Source organism: Erpetoichthys calabaricus, chromosome 15 (genome assembly GCF_900747795.2).
Source record: "Erpetoichthys calabaricus chromosome 15, fErpCal1.3, whole genome shotgun sequence".
In the NCBI taxonomy this organism is placed as follows: domain Eukaryota; kingdom Metazoa; phylum Chordata; class Cladistia; order Polypteriformes; family Polypteridae; genus Erpetoichthys; species Erpetoichthys calabaricus.
In genome coordinates this window covers 4299562-4313660 of record NC_041408.2, presented here as the reverse complement: position 1 = coordinate 4313660, position 14099 = coordinate 4299562, and the positions used below count along the sequence as shown (strand labels likewise).

At 45.0% G+C, this 14099-nt stretch overlaps 1 protein-coding gene across 1 annotated transcript in view; it reads left to right on the top strand.

The window, feature by feature from the left end:
• The first annotated feature begins 278 nt into the window (after positions 1-278).
• The window catches only part of napbb (N-ethylmaleimide-sensitive factor attachment protein, beta b), a 40535-nt gene continuing 26714 nt past the window's right edge, over positions 279-14099 (top strand). Inside the window, exon 1 of the mRNA XM_028820291.2 lies at positions 279-498. Within this exon, the coding sequence (XP_028676124.1) occupies positions 401-498 (98 nt within the window). The 5' untranslated portion in view covers positions 279-400. The remainder of the gene's footprint in view (positions 499-14099) is intronic.

The window sequence follows — 14099 nt, the reverse complement described above, 5'->3', positions numbered from 1 at the left end:
AATAAAAATATTAATCGACATTATCCATAAGGCTACTACGGTCATACCCACCGCTGACATCACTAGAGGTTAAAAAACGTAACGGCTACTTTAAAAAGCCGTCCAGTCAAAACATGTCTTCGGCTGTGTCACTACAGCTCTTCTGATGTACGGCTGCGCAACGCACTGCCTGCTGGGAGTTGTAGTTTAGTTGGCACTTTTCGTCAAGTCCTGTAACCGCAGGCTCTGTCCTGTTAACACTACATTTCCCAGAACGATGTATCGACTGTGTGACGTAACACGCGAGTGGGTGGCAGCCTAATCCTCTAGACTGCGGTTGCTGTGCCGGGCAGGCAGCTGTTTGTTTATTTGTAATACGACAGTAAGGAATAAATCAGGGTAGATAAAACAGCCGGAAAATATGGATAACTCCGGCAAGGAGAAGGAAGCCATACAACTTATGGCCGAAGCGGAGAAGAAAGTGAAGTCGTCTCACTCGTTTTTTGGAGGAATGTTTGGGTAAGCCGCAATCTATGGAAAATACCGTTATGTGCAGCAGAGGAGCGAGCATCATTTGTGAACTGGGGAGGAGAGGGGGTGGGGAAGGGGCAGTTTGTAAATCGTAGAAATTCTTAATCGTTTTCATTTAGAACTCTCGCCATATAAAAGGAACAACTCGCATAATTTGCAGTTGTTCGGTGTGCCGTTCGTAATTGCAGAATGAGTGAGAAGACTGGGCCTCTTTAGATTTTTCTCCCACTTTGCATAAACAGAAATAAAAATCTAAATCTTTTACAATATGCACCTCTCCCAGTTGACGTGTCCCTCGCATTGTGTGGCTTACGTGTCGAAGCCGCCACATGTTGTCATTGACAGTGAGGACCGCTATGGCCGCAGGTTCATCCTTCCATTTCTTGTTAGCTCTCTGTATTCTGTGCTTGGGGCGCGGAGGTCGAAGCCTAACTCGTCTGATTCGGGTGCAAGGCCGGAGCCCACCCCAGATGGAGCATCGGTCCGCACGCAACCTTCAACACCCGCCGATGACTAAACTGTTTTAAAGAAATAAGATTGTAATGTGCAGGTTACCCTGTCACTGGGTGGGCGGCTTTGCTTGCTCGCAGTTTGATTTCTCGGGAGAGCTCGTGGAGCATCCAGCCTTTAATGAAGCGTCTCGTGTAAGGCCCGCACATCACACACAGCAGGAGCAAGTCGAGTCCTTCCACTCTCGTTCGAAACGTCACAATGTGCCTGGTTTGCCATTTTTCAGGATTTCCGTACTTGTACGTGGTTATCGTTTTAAAGAAACGGTCCGTTGCCAAATTCCAATTTAAATAATCTCTGTCAGACGGCTTTCTTAATTGCCTTACATACTGTAAGTCTGGATGACTGCTACTGAAACCGAACCTTACAAATCTGTTGACACTGCCACCCGCTGAATCTGATTAAATGGGTGAAAATCATAAAGCTGCAAAATGGCAGTGCTCTGCCACTGATGCCATCGTAAGCCGTGCAGCAGCGGAGAAAAGCTCCGAAAACCTAAAAAGATGACTGACCGGCCGTAACCCTGGTAATACCGTTAAACGTGGGGGGGTTGGGGACCAGCGAACAGCAGCTAATCCCGGGCAAATGTGGCCTTGTTTCAGGCGTCTCCTTAACAGTAGAACGTCATGGACCAGTGACTCCCAACTTTAGCCCTGGGGGACCTCCCAGGGCCTAAAGGTTTTTGTTCCAACGAATTCGGGAATCCAGTTTTAGCTTGAATTGAACTCACTGTTTTAATTAGCTGACCTTTCTTCCTCCTGTTTTATAATCGGAACATTGCCAGACTGTGAGATTTCTAGGGTAGGTATTGTCACGTGCTCAGAGGCCAGCATTTGGACGTGGTGGTCCAGTATGCTGCGGCTTGATGTAGTTCTCGTTTGATGCACTCGGACCACTGAGTATCCGGTCCTGCACCCTGCCTGTTTGTTTGGGTAGCACAACCGGACCCACCTGTCCACATTGATGATGTCGTCGAAAGAGCATCTCGTGTCTTGTCGCTATGCTCACGTTTGCCTTGGTGTAAACCACCACATTTAGTACAGACTCTCCGTCTTTTAGTCTGCTCGACCTCCACACTTTCATCTGTTTGGGTCAAACTCCACAAGATGGCACTGATCACGAGGCACCTTCCTCAAGCACTAAGCTGTGTGCCCACAAGGATGTCGCATTTTTGAACTGGAAAGTCTTTCGATTTACTTTTGAGGTTTGTTTTTTTTCTCCTCTTTGGGGACATTCAGATATTTTCTTGTGTTGCTTCCCTTTTTACTTTCTTGTATACGAAGTGTAGGGAAGTATTGGAATCGTCCAAAAATTCGATTTTGATGAATCTCGATGTTTTCGACGTCCCTGGCTTTCTCGTATACAAAGTGTAGGAAAGTATTGGAATCGTTCAAAAATTCGATTTTGATGAATCTCGATGTTTTCGACGTCCCTGGCTTTCTCGTATACGAAGTGTAGGGAAGTATTGGAATCATCGAAAAATTCGATTTTGATGAATCTCGATGTTGTAGACCTCCCTGACTTTCTCGTATACGAAGTGTAGGGAAGTATTGGAATCGTCGAAAAATTCGATTTTGATGAATCTCGATGTTTTCAACGCCCCTGGCTTTCTCGTATAGATAGTATACGAAGTGTAGGAAAGTATTGGAATCGTCCAAAAATTCGATTTTGATGAATCTCAATGTTTTCGACGTCCCTGGCTTTCTCGTATACGAAGTGTAGGAAAGTATTGGAATCGTCCAATAACTTGATTTTGATGAATCTCGATGTTTTCGACGTCCCTGGCTTTCTCGTATACGAAGTGTAGGAAAGTATTGGAATCGTCCAATAACTTGATTTTGATGAATCTCGATGTTGTAGACCTCCCTGACTTTCTCGTGTAGGGAAGTATTGGAATCGTTCAAAAATTCGATTTTGATGAATCTCGATGTTTTCGACATCCCTGGCTTTCTCGTATACGAAGTGTAGGAAAGTATTGGAATCGTCCAATAACTTGATTTTGATGAATCTCGATGTTGTAGACCTCCCTGACTTTCTCGTATACGAAGTGTAGGAAAGTATTGGAATCGTCCAATAACTTGATTTTGATGAATCTCGATGTTGTAGACCTCCCTGACTTTCTCGTAAACGAAGTGTAGGGAAGTATTGGAATCGTCCAAAAATTCGATTTTGATGAATCTCGATGTTTTAGACCTCTCTGACTTTCTCGTGTAGGGAAGTATTGGAATCGTCCAAAAATTCGATTTTGGTGAGAATCTCGAGGTTTTAAACCTCCCTTTTTCGTATACGAAGTGTAGGGAAAGTATTGGAATCGTCCAAAAATTCGATTTCGAGATTTTGATGAATCTCGATGTTTTAGACCTCCCTGAGTCAGTAAATACCATTTTTGGAAGTGTGTGTGTGTGTAAACACGATAACTTGACTACGCTTTCACTTTGGTCAACCAAATTTTGCATACAAGTATTAAATATAAAACGTAGATTTCTTTTGGGCTATTTCTGCTACAGTGGTACTTTACCTTTTATTCATGCAGCTGCAGAGTCCGATTTATTCAACTTTACTTTTATAGTAATTGTTCAGTATACTATTACTTTGATTTGATTTGTTGTTGATGATTCTTTAATGTACATAATATTAAACTTATTAACATTGTCCTGCGGTTTACCCCTCACATTTCCATCCCCATATCTGAGTATGCGAGAAAGTGAAGGGGTGAGCACTCCTGATTTTTGCAGAAATAATACTTGTAATTCTAAAATACACTTTTTCTTTTTATTGATACCCTAATCCAGGGAATATAAAATAACCTTCTACAGCCCAGAATTTTGTGAACTATCTCATGGGCCAAAGACTCTTATTTCTTTTTTGGACTTTATATAACCCGTTCTTAACCGAATCACATTCTGCTGCACCTTTAACTCGCATGGCCGTGTACCGTAATATTAACACGTGGTAATCATCCACTAAATTCTAAGAGTTTTGCAACATCGGCTCATTGGAGTAAGCAGGCCCATTTGTGTCTCAGAGGAGGTCCTGGCCCCCCACCGTATGTCTGAAATGGTAAGATTAAAATTAAATTATAAGGTTAAAAAACTGAAAGACAAACAGCCTTCCATCCGCGTGCTGTGGTGGCACAGCGGTTAGTGCTGACAGCCTCAGAAGACTGGCTTTGAACATCGGCCAGGACACCGTTTTGGGTGTAATTTGCACAGATCTTCCCATCTCTGTGGTGGGTCTCCTCCAGCTGCTCCATTTTTATTCTTGATATTACATTAGAAAGAATTTTTTTTTGTCCCAAGGAGGACATTTTGGCTATTTACAGAACCTCAGTAAATACCTAAATATTACAACACACAAGAGTTATTAAACAGAAAGAACACATCTGACTGCCTAAAGGTAATTAAAAGAGCAGTCTCAATCCCAATGCGGGGGGCGGGGGGTGTTCTTCACACATGCCTCATAAATTAATTGTTTGGCTGAACATCTTCAATAAGCAGCGTTGTTCGTCGTGGTCCTCAGTTTTGTCTTCATCCTCTCCTCCACTGCTACCGCCAGCAGGTCCAGTGAACTTCCCGTACCTGAGCCTTTTTAATCCGCTTGTTCATTTAGTTGCCCTCTTCTTGAATTGATATTACGGGCCCGGCCCACCACAGCCGTGTCCTTCCTTATGTGGTCTTCTGCTGGGTTTGACATCTGACCCTCTTGTAGAAGGAGCTGCTTCAAAACGATAAATGGACGCAGGGGCTTCTCGGAAGAGTGTGATGTCACCTAAGCGACTGTGAAGGTGTAGATTAACCTCAGGCAACTGGCTTAGCCAAGCTGACATCTCGTCAAGGTTAACTGCACCGGGGTTAAGCAGGAAAGCCGACTGTGTGTGGGCCGCTTGCTTGGGACCCTCTGGAGGCCGCAGAAGAGAGGAGGATGTCATCTAAGCAGCTGGCCATGGAGGACAACGGCGTCTGACACCCTGGCTGGCCTGCTGAGCACCTGCAGTGAATGGCCGGGTCTGTCAATGGGTATCGTTGGGGGTGTGATCGGTTTTTAGAGTTTCTGTCATTTGACGTCTGTAACTCTTTATTTATAGCGCCTGTAGTTACAGCATTCTCTTATACAGGGCCTTTCATATCTACAGAAGGTATCTTATTATTACACGGGCCATCTATTATTATTGAGTACCCCACCCACCTACCTTTTATATATAATGTCTTTCATAAAATCTAGCTATTTATTATGTAATACATGAATTATGTATTATATTGTGCTTTCAATATGCTATTCATCTATTATGTAGAGCTGTAAACACCATCTCTAGATTTTTCTGTCTATTATTTAGCACATCTGCCCTTCTTTTATAGAGTGCCTTTCTATATCTTCTGTAGCTATTTATCACATAGTACCTTTCTTATCTAGATATCTGTTTATATTATATATTTATATTTTAGATTACCATATATACTCGCATTTAAGTTCTCCCGCGGATAAGTCGGGGCTTGATTTTACCAGATAATTTCTGCCATTTTATAATGTCATCGTATAACTCGAACGCGGAAAACTCCTGCTATTGGTCCAAGAGATTACGACATGCTAACGCCCGCCCACATGAGGGAGTCACCACGGGACACACGGCCTTTTGTTTCTTCTGTGCATTGTGCCCACATGGTAATACCCGAGCTATTCCGAAGCGACGTTCGCACTGATTTGTGTTTGTTGTATCTCACGCCCTCATACACGTTTATCGTAAGAGCATCCCTTATCTACAATGGAGCGTTCGATCAGAAGAAAATGGGAAGCAGGTTTTAAATTAAAAGTCGTTGAAGTAGCGAAAGAAATTGCTAACTGCGGTGCTGGAACAAAATTTGATGCATCTGAGAAACTGATGTGAGATTAGAGGAGGTGAGAAGATGTAAGTGTCGTACTTTTGAACGGGCATATAAGTCGGGGTCTGATTTTATGATTGATTTTACTTCTACGTGCGTATATATGGTAATGCACATACATAGTTTATCATATAATCATCTAATGAATCATCTCTTATACAGTACGTGTTGTTCTAACCATACAGTACCAAGTGTCTTTATTGGTGACTTCTGCATGCGGCACGTCTCCTGTCTCTTTTACGTATCGCCTTTCATTTCTTCCTACACGGGAAGTTGGACAATTAGTGATGAGTCAGTCAGTGAGTCAGTCAGTCAGTGAGGGCTTTGCCTTTTATTAGTATAGATTTCTAGTTATTAATTTTATTATATTGTGCCTTTCTTATTTATTCCCTTTCTCTTATACTGTACAGTGCATTCATTATCTGTGTTATAGTGCTTGGAATTTGCCCCCCATCTAGGATGTAGCCGTTCCTGATCTCTTTTTGTTTAATCTATCGATTTCTTGGTTCTGCAGTGCGTTAGTTATCTTATTAGATAGCGCCTTTGATATTTCTCTGTTAATGTGTTACTTTTAATACTTTGTTTTCTAGAACACCTCTGTCTATTATATACAAAGGGCCTAAGTCACCATCTCTATGGTGCTTGTAATGTGCCACCCGTCTACTGAACTGTGGGCTGCCTTCATCTCTGGTGTGCGCTGACGTTTGTGTCTTGTGTGGCGCCTCTCCTGTCTGTCTTTATAGCGTCTTTCATATCTTGCTGTTTATTTGTTACCAGCTGTCCCCCGTGGCTCCACCCGTGTAGTAGTGAAACAGGACAAAGTTTATAAATAATAATAATTTGTATTGAGAAGAATTTATATTGACAGCTTTCATATCGGAGGGCCTCTTGATAGCCAATATTGTTGGTTTTGCTATCAGAGGTGAGAATGTAGCTGTGATCTCTTTGTCAAAAATGTAAAAAGTGGACAGGGTATCTGTGGCCAAGCAGAAGGTTGGTACGCTCCGACGTCAAACGTTGGCACCGTACCCGATTGTGTACAGCTCTGATGGGAGTGTGTACCCCGTGTGGGGAGAAGAGCAGCTACCCTCTAAAACACACGTAGCTCTGATCTCTATCTCTCAAATGTCAAACGTTACTCCTTAACAATCTCTAGATGATGATGTCTGCTGAACAAACGCTAAACGGAGGCGAGGTGCGCTCCAACAGGTGGCGAGAGGTAGAGCGACTCGAATGGAGGCTGGCGTGGTGAGTGAGGGGGGTCCCACCTGGCTCCCCCTCCCCTTGTCCCGCAGGTGAACTCTGATACTCGGCGTAATGAGAGAAGTCGCAAAAAAATCAGGAATGTTCAAGCAAATTATAGAAAAAAAAAAAGGGTCCTACCCGTCCCTTTTGTCCTGTGGGACCCTGGAGGCAGCTGATAAGTACCGGCAGGCCAAGCGGAATGCAGCTTTGGTGGTTGAAACTCGGGCGTGGGAGGAGTTTGGGGAGGCCATGGAGAACGACTTTCAGACGGCTTCGAGGAGATTCTGGTCCACCGTCCGGCATCTCAGGAGGGGGAAGCAGTGCAGTGTCAACACTGTATATGGTGGTGATGGTGTGCTGCTGACCTCGACTCGGACGTTGTGGGTCAGTAGGGGGGAGTACTTCGAAGACCTCCTCAATCCCACTAATATGCCTTCCAATGAGGAAGCAGAGCCTGGGGACTCGGAGGTTGGCTCCCCCATCTGTGGGACTGAGGTCACCGAGGTGGTCAAAAAACTCCTTGGTGGCAGGGCCCCGGGGGTGGATGAGATACGCCCGGAGTTCCTCAAGGCTCTGGATGTTGTAGGACTGTCTTGGTTGACACGTCTCTGCAACATCGCATGGACATCAGGGACAGTGCCTCTGGATTGGCAGACTGGGGTGGTGGTCCCCCTCTTTAAGAAGGGGGATCGGAGGGTGTGTTCCAACTACAGAGGGATCACACTCCTCAGCCTCCCTGGAAAAGTCTATTTGGGGGTCCTAGAGAGGAGGGTCCGTCGGATAGTCAAACATCGGATTCAGGAGGAACAGTGTGGTTTTCGTCCTGGTCGCGGAACAGTGGACCAGCTCTATACCCTTAGCAGGGTCCTGGAGGGTGCATGGGAGTTCGCCCAACCAGTCTACATGTGTTTTGTGGACTTGGAAAAGGCATTCGACCGTGTCCCTCGGGGAATCCTGAGGGGGGTACTCCGAGAGTATGGGGTACCGGACCCCCTGATAAGGGCTGTTCGGTCCCTGTATGATCGGTGTCAGAGTTTGGTCCGCATTGCCGGCAGTAAGTCGAACCCGTTTCCAGTGAGAGTTGGACTCCGCCAGGGCTGCCCTTTGTCACCGATTCTGTTCATAAATTTTATGGACAGAATTTCTAGGCGCAGCCAGGGCATTGAGGGGGTCCGGTTTGGTGGGCTCAGGATTGGGTCACTGCTTTTTGCAGATGATGTTGTCCTCTTTGCTTCATCAGCCCGTGATCTTCAGCTCTCTCTGGATCGGTTCGCAGCCGAGTGTGAAGCGGGTGGGATGAGAATCAGCACCTCCAAATCCGAGACCATGGTCCTCAGCCGGAAAAGGGTGGAGTGCCTTCTCAGGGCTGGTAGCGAGATCCTGCCACAAGTGGAGGAGTTCAAGTATCTCGGGGTCTTGTTCACGAGTGAGGGAAGAATGGAGCGTGAGATCGACAGGCAGATCGGTGCGGCATCCGCAGTAATGCGGGCTCTGCATCGGTCTGTCGTGGTGAAAAAGGAGCTGAGCAGCAAGGAGAAGCTCTCAATGTACCAGTCGATCTATGTTCCTACCCTCACCTATGGTCATGAACTATGGGTGGTGACCGAAAGAACGAGATTGCGAATACAAGCAGCTGAAATGGGTTTCCTCCGCAGGGTGTCTGGGCTTTCCCTTAAAGATAGGGTGAGAAGCTCAGAGTAGAGCCGCTGCTCCTCCGCATCGAGAGGAGTCAGATGAGGTGGCTCGGGCATCTGATCAGGATGCCTCCTGGACGCCTCCCTGGTGAGGTGTTCTGGGCACGTCCAACCGGGAGGAGGCCCTGGGGAAGACCCAGGACACATTGGAGGGACTATGTCTCTCGACTGGCCTGGGAACGCCTTGGGATTCTCCCGGAAGAGCTAGAAGAAGTGGCTGGGGAGAGGGATGTCTGGGCATCTCTGCTCAAGCTGCTGCCCCCGCGACCCGACCTCGGATAAGCGGAAGAGGATGGATGGATGGACATATTTCACATGTCAGGTTAACCAGGCGTATGCTTACAATGAACAAAACGCATGTGGAGTTTGCCAAGATATTGTTAATGAAATAAAAATCAGGAAAGTCTGAGCCGAGCACAAACAAGAAACCATTGAAAGACGGGGCTGTTGGCAAATGAATGAGCAGGAGAGGCGGGGCTTCACGGCAAGGGGCGGGTTCTCTTTGATTGCGTTCTCCATGAAAGGCTGACGTCGGTCATTTGTGTCACCTGTTGTTCCGCCTCCCTTGGGGTACGAAACATGACATTCGCTCCAGGAAGTGCATATTGTTGGGCGGCGTATCCCTTTAACAGACTCGGTTTAGTGCCCGCGGCTCAGTAACAAGTTGTACGGCAGTCATTTTAAAGATTTCAATTCTTGTTCATGTTTTAGCGTCGGTGATCTTTTGGGCAGCCTGTCATTTTTGTTAAATTCCTTTTCATTTTAGCTTTAGCTTTCCGTGGGGACAGGGTGGTCCCGGGGCCTCGGAAACCCTGCAGATTTCTTTTTTTTCTGTCCTCCTGGCCATCGGACTTTACTTTATTCTTTGTTATTTAGTGTTGCCTAATCTTATTTTTATTTTAACTTTTCTTTCTTCATCTTGTAAAGCACTTTGAGCTCCACCATTTTTATAAACATCCATCCATCCATCCATTTTCCAACCCACTGAATCCGAACACAGGGTCACAGGGGGTCTGCTGGAGCCAATCTCAGCCAACACAGGGCACAAGGCAGGAACCAATCCCAGGCAGGGTGCCAACCCACCACAGGGCACACACACTGGGGACAATTTAGAATCGCCAATCCACCTAACCTGAATGTCTTTGGACTGTGGGAGGAAACCCACGCAGACACGGGGAGAACATGCAAACTGGGAACAACAACATTTATTTCTATAGCACATTTTCATACAAAAAATTTAGCTCAAAGTGCTTTACATAATGAAGAAAAGAAAAATAAAAGACAAAATAAGAAATTAAAATAAGACAACATTAATTAACATAGAAAAAGAGTAAGGTCCGATGGCCAGGGGGGACAGAAAAAACAAAAAAAACTCCAGACGGCTGGAGGGAAAAGAATTAAATCTGCAGGGGTTCCAGACCATGAGACCACCCAGCTCCCTCTGGGCATTCTACCTCACATAAATGAAATAGTCCTCTTTGTATTTAGGGTTCTCACACAAGGACTTGATGATGATGGTCATGCAGACTTCTGGCTTTTAATCCATCACTGTTGGAACATCACGGTGCTTTGTGTAGATGGTCACCGGAAAAGGAAACAGACGAGAGAGTAGGGGTTAGTACGGATTTTAGAGCCACCATGAATAGTTATTAAAATAAATTGGATATACAGAGTATCAGGATTAAATTACAGTGAAGTTATGAGAAGGCCATGTTACAGTAATGTGTTTTCAGTAGTTTTTTGAAGTGCTCCACCATATCAGCCTGGTGAATTCCTACTGGCAGGCTATTCCAGATTTTAGGTGCATAACAGCAGAAGGTCACCCGCCCGCCTCACCACTTCTTTTAAGTTTTGCTCTCGGAATTCTAAGGAGACACTCATTTGAGGATCTGAGGTTACGATTTGAAATATAAGACGTCAGACATTCCGATATATAAGATGGGGCGAGATTATTTAAGGCTTTATAAACCATAAGCAGAATTTTAAAGTCAATCCTGAATGACACAGGTAACCAGTGTAGTGACATCAAAACTGGAGAGATGTGTTCAGATTTTCTTTTCCTAGTTAGGATTCTAGCAGCTGCATTCTGCACTCGTTGCAAACGATTGATGTCTTTTTTGGGTAGACCTGAGAGGAGTGCGTTATAGTAATCTAGTCGACTGAAAACAAACGCGTGAACTAATTTCTCAGCATCTTTCGATGATATAAGAGGTCTAACTTTTGCTATGTTTCTTAAGTGAAAAACTGCTGTCCTAGTGATCTGATGAATATGTGATTTAAAATTCAGATTACAGTCAACAGTTACCCCTAAGCTTTTTACCTCCGTCTTGACTTTTAATCCTAATATATCAAGTTTATTTCTAATAGCCTCATTGTATCCATTATTGCCAATCACTAAGATTTCAGTTTTTTCTTTATTTAGCTTGAGAAAGTTACTATTCATCCGTTCAGAAATACAAGTAAGACATTGTGTTAGTGAATCAAGAGAATCGGGGTCATCAGGTGCTATTGATAAATACAGCTGTGTGTCATCAGCATAGCTGTGGTAGCTCACGTTGTGCCCTGAGATAATCTGACCTAACGGAAGCATGTAGATTGAGAAGAGCAGCGGACCCAGGATAGAGCCTTGTGGAACACCATATAGGATATCAGGGGTCTTTGAGTTATAATTACCACAACTAACAAAGAATTTTCTCCCTGCCAGGTAGGATTCAAACCAATTTAAGACCCTGCCAGAGAGGCCCACCCATTGACTAAGGCGATTTCTAAGAATATTATGATCAATGGTGTCAAATGCGGCACTCAGATCTAAGAGGATGAGAACAGATAACCCAGGTCTCCTAACTGCGAGGCAGCAGCGCTACCCACTGTGCCACCGTGTCGCCCTTGTATGAAAATGTGCTCTAGAAATGAATGGTGGTGTTGATGTTTCTTAGCCTGTGCTCCAGACTGCCACACAGTTTGTCGGTGCTTGTAAAGCACCTTTGGATGAAAAGCTGCCTTATAAAAGCAAGACGGGGCTCTCTGTGAGGTTTTAGGGTTTGCTGACCTGAAATCCCGGATGGAATTGAAAGCCTTGGATGTGCACAAAGCGACCTCATCATTGGTGTAAAAACATCTCGAGCAACACAAAAAGTGAAAGCATTCAACGTGCAGTTGGGCAAATCACAAGAGACTCGGGGAGATGAGATGAGCTGTTTTTGTTTGTATCACAGAGGCCTCGCTGAAGAGGAAAGCCCTCCTTTACTACACCTGCGGGGGGCCGGAGCGGACCACCAACATGTTTTTTTTTTTTTTTGTTGTTATAAGTGACCGGACCGCTCCAAGCTCTTTGGCCTTGTCTGGCTGGCACGTTAAGCTGTGCCAACTGAAGAGACAGCAGAAAAGGCTGGGCATGGCGTGGGCCCTCGCTGCCTGGGGACTTTCTTCAGGAAAACAGCAGGAGTTTCCAGACCGACGTTTGTGTTTGTTTTTTCCATGGAGTTTTTTTTTTTTTTTTTAACCCTTTCTTTGTCGGAGGTGACACTCGTGTGATAAGGCGGTGAGACGCGGCTCTGAGCTGCATGTTGGCATCTGAATCTCATTATAAGATATTTTTAAGCACATTCTCTGTTACTTGTTAAAACAAAAATAATAATGTTTGTTTCTACAGCACATATTCATACAAAGAGTGAGCGCAACGTGCATTATGACATGTCAAAGAAATAGTCAAGGTAAGAAAAGAATTTAAAATTAGACAAAGTCAATAATTATACATCTATCTTATGTAAGTGTGCATTAATTATTTAGAATTACAATACAGAATTGTTTAAGTCTCTAAATGACAGTCTGATGATGAGGTCTGGTGGTGGGGTGGCGATGGAAGAAAAAAAAAAAACAAAATCTGTATGGGTACAAGGTGGGCAGGGGGCACAAAAGACCACCCAGGCCCCTGCTGGGCATTCTACCACAAGCAGAAAACAACATTCAACAACCCGTGAAATGTCGTGCGTTACGGTGGATTCAGAAAGTCCTCGGACCCCTTTTGTTAACTTGCAGATTTCATTTCAAATGGACAATTTTTGCCCACCCATAAGTCTACACTCGGTATTACCCATAGTGACAAAGTGACGCAACAGGTGACCAGAATGGCTTTCAGATTTATTACAAATCCAAAACTGAAATCTCTCCTTCCTAGACGTATTCAGAGCCTTTGGTGTGGCACTCCACGTTATATGCCCAAGAGTTGATCGCCCCCTTTGTATCTTCAGGGGGGATTGACGCTGGGACCCCTCTCACACAGTATGCTCCAGTGTCTTATATAAAAAAAGGCAGGCAGTGTGGAGTAGTGGTTAAGGCTTTAGACTTCAAACTCTTGAGGTTGTGGGTTCAAATCCTACTGCTGACACCACTGTGTGGCCCTCAGCAAGTCACCTGACCAGCCTGGGCTCCGAACGGAAAACCAAAACAGAAATGGAACCAATTGTATCATACATGTTGTTGGGTTAAGGCGTCAGTCAAATAAGTAAGTGTAAGTAAAATAGCATGGCACCTGTCCTACTGTGCATTTTAAATTTGTCTGTAAATGACTTGCAACACTGGACTCAAATGTCCTGTAAATAGGCCTCATACTGGGAATGAATGGTTTGAATTGGGATATCGAGGACAAAATGTGTCACTGTCCCTAACATCATGGAGTGCACAATCCATCAATCCATCCATCCATCCATTCAGTTTCCAACCTGCTAAATCTGAACACAGGGTCACAGGGGTCTGCTGGAGCCAATCCCAGCCAACACAGGGTGCAAGGCATGAACCAATCCCCAACCCACCACAGGGAGTGCACAATTAGTTTTTGTAATTTAGGAAGTCCTCTGATAGCACAGAGCAGACATCGGGAATCGAGCAGTCGTGCAGGAGGGTAACGCGCTGGGCCTTCAACCAAAAAAGCATCTGGTTCAATAGTCTCCTCTGCCTTGCTGGGTGACCCTGAGCGAGTAACTTAACCTGCCTGAGCTGCAATTGTAAGAATAACTTTAAACCGTCGTAACACACCCTGACCTTGAAAGTTGCCTGGAATGAAGGTGTCAGCGAAATGTGCAGAGTCCTAACAACCAATCGATGAGTCTTCATTTCACAGTCGCAGCACGGCCATCCCAGGGTGCTTTATTTAATAGCTTGGATGACAATACAGTATCAAATATACCAAACTCAGCAGTCCAATGAAAACAACAAGAAATGGATTAAGGCCCCCGTCTCTCGGGAGGCGTCGGTTTGTATCCCG